The following is a 10,664-nucleotide window of genomic DNA, read 5'->3' as shown; positions in this document are numbered from 1 at the left end:
GCCCTCGCTACGACTCTGCGCCGCCGCCCTGTGTGTCAACGCCTGTAGTGCGTGCCGTGCCGCGTGTCGAGTGCCGCGCGGTGAACGACCGCCGATGAGCCGCCTACCGCGCGTCTCTGTCGTTGCCTGTGAGACGTGTTGTGCTTCGGTGACAAGACAGAGATAAACCTGCCGAGATATTGCGGCATTTTTTGTACGGCCGACTGGGGCACATCAGCTATCTACAAGATACCGCGGTGGGGGCCGGACAGCTTATTGATCTGTACAGTAAACCTTAAAACTACCGTACCGCTAGAGAGTGCCGTCTCGTGAACGACCGAAAGAGCCTTACTGCGCGTTTCCTTTCGACTGTTGTGGTGGACGCTGTGCCCTCGGGTACGATAAACTCTCTAGTATCTTGCCCCAGTCGTTCCTCAGGGGATACTTCGGACACCAGCAACCAAACCGTGCAGTACAACAAACGCACTCTTCTCTAGAACTGAGTAACCATTCACGATCACAGTTCCCCCACTTGCACAAATGTGGTGGCACTACTGATCTTCTGGAAAGCCACGTCAACTGTGTCGGCCAGTTGACACTGCGGGTGCCGGCTGTCGCGTAAAGACGTTGGCCGGATTTGCTGAGACAGTGATACGCCCAGCGGCCCTCCCCGGTAAGCATGCGTGTAATTGATGCTGGCCGTCGCGTCAGACGCAGAGGCACAGAGAGAGTTCCTTGAGGCGCGGCAACTCCGGTTCGTTGATCTCACCGGGTTCTTGTTTCTACCGTTTCCTTCGAAGTCTCGGACAAGGCCCGCCATTTTGTCTTTCTAGAAACTCGAGCACTGATGCTCTCTCTAGGTTCCCGCCCCGGTGTTGGTCCGTGCACTTGCGGAAATGAGAAGAGCATACTGCGAGCCCGTCGATCTGCTTTTTCGCGTACCTTACTTTCGTTTACAAAACCCAAACTGGCCGCTTGGGTGGGTGGAGTAGTCCGTGTGCAGAGCGCTTCGTGAACGGTCAAAGACGTTCCCATTGGTTGACGGGGTCGGGCAAGACACGGGCTCCTCGGAAACAGTTGTTATGTGTACTCGTCGGACTGCCACTTTAATGCAACTCTTGTCGCCGGTCAGGGCGGTTTCTTCTGGAAGTTCCGGGTCGTGTTCCTTTCGCGGGCAGGGTGGCGCCCCCGCCTTTCGGACTAACAGAGTTCGACTTGAGGATCGAGGAGGGCCTCCTGGTCAGCGTTCATCCTTGCGTGCTTCCAGGTTTCATGGTCTTTGGTGCTTGACGCCCACTGTCTCGAATTCTCACCGCGCTAAAATGTCTCAGGTAAACTGACCGGTCTGCTCTCACCAGGTATCCGTGCGCACACTCGCTGGCGGAGACTTCAACCTCAGCAGAAAGCCTCGGGAGACTATGTTTTTCTGCTGCAGCAACCCGTCCGTGCTGGCGCAGCCGTTTCACCGGAGTGCGTCACTGGAGGCGACAGTCAAGGATCTAAGCGACTCAAGGCCGATGAATCTGGTGCTTACACGAGCACAGGATCTGCCGATTCCTCCGGGTTCCCCCAGAGAGCATTGCTGGCCGCTGACCCCGAGCTGTATGCTCTTCTTCGCAGTGAAAAGGATCGCCAGAAGGAAGGGCTTGAACTCATTGCGTCTGAGGTCCGTAAAGAATGAGCGTCTCCGTGTGTGCGGCCGCACACCTAGACAGATCTCGCATTGCTGCCATGCATACCTGTGTGCACTCATGGCCAAGCAGCCTTTCTGCGACTGGCCGGATTAGTGGGGCAAGAGTGCTTTTTGGACGCCCTGGCTCGAGCAGTCGTAATCATGCAGCTTTCCGCGAAGGAACGCCCTACTACTTGACAGTCCAATGGCGTGTTATACTAACAGTTCTAGTCTTCCAAGTTTCACCCAGCGTGTTTTTCTCCGGCTTATGTATGGCTGTGGCAACGCGTTTTGGGGTGATAGATCCAGGTGGACTACGAGGCTCGTTGAAGTCGCATACGAGAGGCAGTACACAGGTGTCTGAGGTCCTGCTAGTGGCTCCCGCACGGTTCCATGGGGGGAAGCACTTCTGTTGAACGGACAACGGTTATTTTTCTCCGGTGTCCTGATCTGGCACGGAGCTGGTCCGGTGAACGTCGCGGGCTTCGGTGGCTCTTTGATTTTCAGAATTTCACGTCTCAGGCTGTGATGGAATGCCTGGGGAGCTGCTTGACAAACAAGTACAGCGAGGGCTACCCGGGCGCCAGGTACTACGGGGGCAATGAAGTCATCGATCAAGTGGAACAGCTGTGCCGGCAGCGTGCGCTACATGCCTTCGGTTTGAGCGGAGAGGAGTGGAGCGTGAACGTGCAGCCGTATAGCGGAAGTCCAGCCAACATGGCAGTTTTTGTTGGCTTACTTCAACCACACGACAGGATCATGGGCCTAGATCTCCCCGCAGGTAGGCAAGATGCTTTCCGAGCTAGGCGGGCCATGCTCTCCCCTCCGTCCGCGTTCTTGTGACTTCTTAGCTAGCGAAAGGCAGCGGGTTTGCTTCTTGGTTTAGAAACTAGGAACGGTCTAGGGTTCTCGTTATGTAGACCGTCTCGCCCTCTCGCGTGCGTCCGGAAAGTAAGTTACAGCCAAGGCGGCGATGTAGCTGCGCCGAGCCTGCATTGGCTCCTTGGCGGATCGCGCGTAGTATTGTGCCCGACTGGAGGCCCTCCGTGCTTTTCTGGCAGGCGATGCTCTTGTGGGTTAGCGTCGGCCGGTCCGACTGGCGTCGCATCGAATTCTGTGCAGCCTGCTGTTATTGATGGGTACGACGTAGGTGGACGGGCTGTCAGTCTGTCACTTGGTGCGTGGTCCGCAGTCAATTTCTTTAGAATTGCCTTCCTGCCCTGACAGCACGGAAGGTCGAAAGCACGACGGAGGTGATGCTAGTGACATTCATAGGATGAGCCCAGAGGCGGGTCCTCTCATTCGTGGATGCTTGAGGCGTGGAGTGGCTCTGCACGGTTGTCTCGGAAGGCTCTTCAGTAGTGTGAAGGTTTCACCGGACTCTGGAATTACACCCGTCTACATGTTACAGCGGCCGGGTTCGTTGCCGGGACAGGTTCCCTGTTGTCCACCCGCGCTCGCGGGCCAGATTTACAGGACACTCACGTGGTGCCATCCCTGATTTGCCTTGAAGCCTACTTCAGACCGCGCCTTGCTCCATGTGGCGTAGCAATGTTCCTTTGCTTTCTTTGCCCCCTTCCCAACAACGCGACTGTCTCATGCGTCCCGAGTGACGATGGTGAAACTAACACACTAGGCCAGGTAAGCATGACGTGAAGGCGCGAGGGTATCATCTTTCGAGTAAGTGCAAGTACAGCGGAAGGAGGGGTTCTTCGTCGTTTTGGAGAACTCGTACGGCTCTGGAAACTTGTATGTAACAGGCGGACACCTGACGCACGGCTTCTACACAGCAAAGAAGCGAATCAGCGCCACCTCCATTTTCTTCGAGTCTCTGCCGTATGGCGTAGAAGAGTCCAGTGGTTTGATCGACTACAATGAGCTCCGCAAACGCGCACTCGTTTTCAGGCCTAAAATCATCATATGCGGGCACTCCGCCTACCCCAGGTAAACGCTATCAGGTTTTTGTACCCGGGCTGGCACTCTTGCCTTGAAGCGCTTGCCGCAAAGTAGGTCTTTCAGCAAACCGTGTCTTTCGGGTCGGCTAGCCACCAGCGCAGCAACATTTTATACTTCTTCGAGAACTGTGCGCCCCGCTGCGGGCTGCATCACTTCGTGGCGGTTTCGCCACCCCGTTTATGAAGCTGGCAAAAGGCTCTTTCTAGCTTGCGGACAGTGTCGGGCATTCTCTGATCAGCACTTGGGCAGTTTGGCGGGGTTCTTCCAACCAGCCGCAGTTTCATAAGTCCAGTCCACGCGATCGCCCGGCCGCGGCGGTTTGCAGGGGCTCTGTCCAGATGCCCAGGCGAGAGGAGCGGTTGAAGGATGCGGAATCGCTGTGGCGATACATGCAGCTTGCTGAAGATTTGTGGTTCAAAGATTGTTAGATTCATGTGTGCGGTATGCAATGTCAGGGATCTGGATTATGAGGCCTTCCGAGAGATAGCCGACGCAGTAGGGGCTATCCTGATGTGTGACATGGCTCACACGAGCGGTCTGATAGCGGCAGGGCTTCTCAGGTCTCCTTTTCCATGGTGCGACATTGTCACAACGACCACGCACAAGTCTCTCCGGTGAGCGCTCGAAGCCGAAGTAGCCGCTCTGCACCAGGGTTTCCTCGTGGTGACCACACTACTGTTGTGTCGCAACACGGACGGCAGAGGCTGGGGAATTGTGAAGCCATTTCGTGATGTGGCCTTCGCGACTGGCGGGGCGGGGCCCTTGCAGCTGGGGCTCCTTCGAACTCCCGTGTTTTGGACAGGACTGCGGTAGTCCGAACTGTAGGATTGGTTTCCGCTTTGGACACCGGCTCCACGGGTTGGATGTTCTAGACGAGGGGAGTCTCGGGGTGGCGTCGAATAACGAGTATTCCTCCATTCTTGCTGAAGAGTTTCTCGGAAAACCGTTTCACTTCCTCTGTATCAGATTCCTCAGCAAGACCCGAAAGCTATGTCGAAAGAGGTATTGTCTACTTTAAAGAGATTTTAGAAGCCAGTGTAAAGTAAAAGCCTTCGTTCTGTGAGTGCGTCTCGTGATCGTGGTCTGCCACCCGAGACAGCAGCATCAACAGCATGTGCCTTCATACTTTGTGACAGAGGGCCTCGGAGCGGAGTGATCTTCGTGAACAAAAAGCGGTTGCCGGACGGTGAAGATCGCATAAACAGCGGTGTTTTCCCTTCTCTGCAAGGGGGCCCCCACAACCACCAGATCGCAGCGCTTGCCTGTCAACTGAAGGAGGTGAGGGCGTCGCCTAGCCACAGCGTAGAATCGCAGTCCATCAGTTATATGGAAGCGTGGGCCACCTGAGTGCGAAGGAGGCATGTGTCGCGTATTTTCGACGTCTATATATGGATTTCCCTGACGCAGTACTGATGGGATCACACCGTCCTGAGTCACGCTCCCTCCGGTGACTGCAGACACTTTGAAGCTCATCGGTGGCCAGGAACATCCCCTGTCGGTTGCGGGGGTGTGTCCGGTTGTGACACCTGTGCGGATGGGGCGCCACCGGGACGTGTTCACCAGGGTTCCTAGAAACGGACTCCCAACAATGCTGCTTTGGGCTGTGAGCTAAGGCAGAGTACATATTGACTGTTGCCTGCTGTCTCGAGAACCGGCACGTGCACTCTATTTCTTAGTATGGGCTCTTTCCGTCCCTCGTGCTCAAGCGCTTTATCTCGTTGGTCTGAGTTAAGTGTCCGAACTATGATGGCCGAACAGCATGGTCAAATAGACTGCAACTGGGTATTTGCGCGGGATGCCAAGCTTCTCTGTTGCAGGTCACTTCACCCTCTTGGAAAGAGTACGCGGTCCAAGTAATCCGAAACTGCCAGGCCCTGGCACAGCGGCTTCAGGCCTTGGGGCACAAGCTTTCAACGGACGGATCAGACAACCACCTGCTGCTGATGGACCTGCGACCGGATGCTATTTCAGGAGCGAAAATGCAGCTCTGCTGCGACGAGGCTGGTATTACTTTGAATAAGAATACCATTCCCGGGGACACTTCAGCGGCAAATCCCTCGGGAGTAAGGATCGGCACGCCCGCACTTACAACCCGGGGCATGAAGGAGGCGGATTTCGAACGTATTGGTGACTGGCTGCATGAGGTCGTGGAGGTTGCCAAGGAACTTCAGGGTAAGAAGGCGCAAGTTGCGACCACATAGAGAAACTGACGTGTATTCTGGAGAGATTTCCTTTTCTCAGAAGGCCCCGGCGAAAGTATTGTCTCGCTGTTCTGATGGCAGAAGCGTTCAGTGCCGTAGGCATCAGTTGGAAGAAGTGCGGAAGTGGTAGCTGGCGGAGGTACGAAGGTATCGGCTCGGTGTCTTGGCAAAAACATTCAGTGCCGTAGGCATCAATTCGGAGAAATGGAGAGCGGTAGCTGGGGGAAGTACGAAGGTCGACCGGTTCCAAGAGGGGAAAGGTGCGCTGTCCGTTTCACTGCAAAACTCGTGGTCGTCTGGTTCACTTACCTCAGTCTCAGCTGCTAAGACCGTCAGACGCGTCTTTATTTCGGGATTCCATTCAATAACTGGAGAGGAGGAACCGCAAGCAACGCACTGTGTCTCTTGTTAAGTATCTAGGCCAGCTATTCTGCACGGGACTCCGTTTCTTTCTCTTTGTTGTTGCAGAAAGGCATGGCAAGAAGTTGTGCGATTTCAAGAAGGGCGTGGCGGGACACCCTAGGCTCACAGAAATCCGGCGACAGATCAGAGACTTTGCGCTGAAGTTTCGCATGCCTGGACACCCTGATATCTGACTCTGCAGCCACGAGAGCTTCAACTGCTACGAACGTGTATCTTCTCGCCCGAACCCGCGGCCGTAGTGGACTATTCGACGACTGGCGGCAGTCTAAAGCGCGCTGTTGGTGGTGCGAAGCCGGGGCACACCAGTCTATGTGCACGCCAGACTATGCGGGGTTTAGTCGCGATGGCTTTCACGAACTGCACTGGTGAATCCGACACTGGCCGCGGATGCCTCCTATCGCAGAACTGGCGGTCGCGTCCTCGTTACGCCTGAGGTCCATGCTGTCTCCCCTCGGCGCGGGCTGTGGCCCCGTAACCTCAGCAACGTGAGCACCAATTAGTGCTTGTCCACGGGGACTAGACTGGCACATTTTGTTACGGGAAAAACAGCGCTCGCAAGAGCATGTGTTCAGTTCTTCCGTCGTTGAAAACCTGAAGAACTTCAAAGTAGCCTCTACACACCAGCAGCCGTGCTGCGGGGCCAGGCGCAGGAGCACTGTGAAAGAATTTCACGCCGGGGAAGGCCACAGCGGTGCGTCAAGCTGCACCTCCAACAAAGGCTTTAGGATTTAGTGTACGGTACCTCATAGCAGTTAGGCGTACGTAGTGTCGGCATACGACAGACGCCTTCCAGTGACTGACAGAAAAGGAATAGGTATTTGCTTGTGTCGCTCTGGAAGATGAAGAAAAGGCCTCTGCGGCAAGAGGTAGCAGCTGGCACGAACACGCCGGTGTTGCCGGCACTCCACCACGACGCAGCAACCCTCGCGCTGTGATAAACCATCGATTCCCACATTAGGTGGCTGCCACCGGTCTTACACAATCTTTCATTTGTTCCAGGTGAGTTCCTTCTCGAGTCCGATCCGGCCTATGACACCGCTAGCCCGCACGAGCAAGGCCAGGAGCCGCCAACTGAATTCCACACGTCGTAGCTCAAATCTACGTGAAACTCGCCTTCAACTGCACGCGCGAAGATCCGTGCGTGCGCCTGCTTGCTGTAATCGTGACCGCACAACGATACTGCAAGCACGTGCACGCATCACTGCTTTCTTGAACAGAATCACCCAGCCCCGCGACAGGACAATATCCAAAAGCTACGATCTGACGCCTTGATAAACCTGGTCGTTCCGATCAATCTTGAACTACGCGCGATGTGGTTGCATTCACAGTTTTACCGATGTACCATAGTTGCCGTCCGCGGATCGGTTCGTGCTGATAGACACCCTTCAATCAACGAGTTACGAAAAATGGCCCGCGACCAGAGCGGGAGTCAAACTCGGTCAGGGAGGTCGCGTTGTCATGTTTGGGCTCCACCCGAGGAACTAGCTGCACGGTCGCGGTCCCTCTTTTTCTTGTTTTTTGATTTTTTCCGTCGTGACTTTTTGCGTTTGGGAAGCTCTGAGGCACCGCGGGAAACGCTACCGACCCCTGAAGTCCGCAGCGACAAACCGGACCCAGCGGAGGACTCTTTACAATTCGATGACGCTCCCGCTGACAAGCCGGTGCTTAAGCAAACTCCACCAGAACTGGACACCGCAGACCTCCGCAAAGATGCCTTTTCAGCCCAGTCAGCGGGCAGTGTCCGGACTTGGATAGTCTTCGGATAATTGAACGGCGCAACAACAGGGACCATGTCGCCCCGAGTAGGAAGACCCGGAAGCATCTGGCGACGTGCCGGCACGTCCCCAGTGTCCGGACAGGTCAGCGTGCGCCGGCGCACTCGGATACTTTCAGGTGGTAAGGCGGCATCCCCAGACCGCGAGACGCGGTATCCGCCTCCGGCCGCAGCCAACGAAGGCGTACGCGTATCCGGTTTCTGTCTGGCGCCCGCACTACTTCCGAGAAAGAACGAGGGAGGTCGCACGCTGAAGGCTCTTCCCCCAGCAACGTAGAACAGCTTCAAGCGGTACAATGTGCCTGAAAGGACAGTCAAAAGCCTGGACAAGCGCTCGCTGCACGGGTGCCAACGTCGCAGGCGCCACCATATCTGTTGTCAGCAACGAACCTGGCCTAAGATTCTCATAGAGAAGATAATGGTCAACATCGGCTTCGCACTCGAGCTCAATCACCTCGGTGCCCTCACCGCCTCCGTCAGGTTCCAGGTAAGCTCGGATGACCGCCTTCCTGTCAAACGTGACTGTTGCCCTGTGGTACCAAGCACGGACAAAACCTCTGTGTGCTATCTTGCGGAGCCAGAAACGGGCACGGCACAAGAGATGATTAGGCGCCGATGAACCGGCAGTGTTAAAGAGGGAAGACACACCTCTTGGGGGATGGCATACTCACAGAACAGGACCTGGCCGGACACATGGTTCCGAACATGCGCCAGAAGCAACAAAGACGCCTCGATAATTTACACCCGGTTGCCCTCACGTCGGACGCGCCGACTCCAGGGAACATCGCGCAACTGTACTGGCAGATCTCAGCGCAGTACGAAACAGCCGGTGCTCCAGATCGTTACACAGTCCTGCATACTCCAGCGAGATGGGCTTCTTCAACAAGGGCTAGACCGATCTGCCCAATCGCGATGCGGAAGCCAGCACACGTCGCTATTCGTGACGGCCTGCCCTTTCAGCGAAGCCCCAGGTGAACACACATTCTGCACATTCTGTACTCATTCCAACAGCCAACGAAAAACCCCTTAGGACTCGCTGACACTCGTGCCGTGCTGCAGTCAAAACTGAGCCTCCACCTACTCGACGGAATCCTTTGTTACATTGAAAAAACGTGTGGGACGAGATTGCTTCACAGCATCGCTCGGCACCTGCACCAAACACACACGTCAGGAGCGTACCTTTGATCGCGCGGATGAGGTCACCCCCGACACTTAGCGACCACACGAGTCCGTTGTGCACGGATTCGGGGGAAAGCCCACTCAGCCAACCTGGAATAAATTGCAGACCAGCAGGTGCAGTGCACTGAATAAAGCTGTGTAATGGTCTGCGCGAAGGCAACATGCGGGAGTAAGCCGTCGCTCAGAGCCATGAAGAAATCGTGGAGAAGCCGACTTTTCATGAGCACCGGCGCATACGAGGCAGTCGTAACGGAGCGGCCACCAAGGCCTTCGTCAGTCAGTCAGCTGCCTCCAGCGAAGTGAGCTCGACTCACTTCGCTTCACTGAACCCACCTTTCGGGAGTCGTACTGTTCATGCTTTTTTCTGTGCTGCTTGATTTCTCCTTGCCGGTCAGCAGGAGTGCTGACAGGCCGCTTGCTGCCGGTGCACCCCATACTTCGTCGCCGCGGAGCAGCTGGCTTCCGAACTGAGAAAAAAAAACTTCGAATGTCGCACAGTGCTGCGGCTCGGAAAGCTGCATGCACGATTTCGTCGTTGTACCCGAGCCGGCTACATGAAGCTAGTGGTTCCGAACTCCTGGCTTGCAGAACCTACAATACCGCGAAGTGTCCGCGCGAGTAAACTAAGGCGACGTCCTCGAGACCGGAAGCGGCCTACCCTCGCACTTAGGCCATAAGGGGCAGTACATCGTCCAGCAGTCATCCACGCATGAGTAAGAGAAAGAAAAATGTGGCAGGAACCAGTATGTTTCAAGCGCGGAAAGAAAGCTCAGCTGCAGCTAACGAGGCATGCGTCCAATGGACGAGCAGAAGCTGCATGAAAGAGCTGGGCGGGAAGAGGCGCCGCGCAGAAACAGAAATGTGAAGTAACACGCCACCGGTCGAAGGAAGTGCATGCAAACCAGCGCAACATAAAGCAGCACTTCAGAGCGGGAAACAGTCTAATCACCTCGAGAATCAGCAAAGCAACGCCAGTAAATTTCCAAAAGGCCGGCAGTTAGCTGATCGGTCTCGCTCTGCTTCGACGTTGGGTGCATGCGCCCTCCCGCCCGGACTGCTGTCTCTGCGAACAGCTCCGGGTGCCGAGACAGCTGCATCCGTTTACAATGACCTTTAGGGAAAATTTCAGCCGTTTTCCTCGAGTCACAATCCCGGACGTAAGCTACGGTCTAGCGAGGCGAGTGAATGCCGAGAGAGAAAGAGGTGGAGATGGCGTATGGAGAAGCCTTGTTGTACTCGACCCAAGTGTTAAGGGGAGCTGGTTCGATTGTGCCGGAGTGCAGGCTGAATAACTCGTCGTCACAAAGTGAGAATTGCGATCCTGGCAGTCCTTCACGGGGCAGACTGAATCTGAAAAAGAACTGCCCCCGCTAGGGCAGTTTCCTCACCTGAGCCCACTGATATTCAGATCGGCTGCCCTAATAGTCACTTCCACGGCAGTATGTGTCCTGCACGCGTCCACTGTAACGCCCGCGCTTTG

The 10,664-nt window shown here is 55.6% G+C and overlaps 2 protein-coding genes across 2 annotated transcripts; one reads left to right on the top strand and one right to left on the bottom strand.

The window, feature by feature from the left end:
- The first annotated feature begins 172 nt into the window (after nucleotides 1-172).
- CSUI_010078 (serine hydroxymethyltransferase 2) lies at nucleotides 173-6,850 on the top strand. Its single transcript, XM_068070184.1, has 8 exons — nucleotides 173-1,310; nucleotides 1,415-1,645; nucleotides 2,159-2,432; nucleotides 3,412-3,595; nucleotides 4,063-4,221; nucleotides 4,744-4,885; nucleotides 5,425-5,779; nucleotides 6,277-6,850. The coding sequence occupies exons 1-8, from the start codon at nucleotides 1,062-1,064 to the stop codon at nucleotides 6,402-6,404; spliced, it is 1,722 nt and encodes a 573-aa protein (XP_067917842.1). The 5' UTR covers nucleotides 173-1,061; the 3' UTR covers nucleotides 6,405-6,850.
- A 1,361-nt stretch (nucleotides 6,851-8,211) lies between these two features.
- Nucleotides 8,212-10,502, bottom strand: CSUI_010077 (uncharacterized protein; the record flags this gene model as incomplete). The annotated part of the gene is made up of 4 exons (XM_068070183.1): nucleotides 9,518-10,502; nucleotides 9,087-9,154; nucleotides 8,396-8,535; nucleotides 8,212-8,307 (listed from the first exon to the last, which is right to left on the bottom strand). Coding segments are annotated over exons 1-4 (405 nt in total), but the record flags the coding sequence as incomplete, so codon positions are not given.
- Nucleotides 10,503-10,664: the final 162 nt, after the last annotated feature.

Source organism: Cystoisospora suis, assembly GCF_002600585.1.
Source record: "Cystoisospora suis strain Wien I chromosome Unknown contig_6642, whole genome shotgun sequence".
Lineage (NCBI taxonomy): Eukaryota > Apicomplexa > Conoidasida > Eucoccidiorida > Sarcocystidae > Cystoisospora > Cystoisospora suis.
This window is presented reverse-complemented; position numbering and strand designations above follow the sequence as displayed.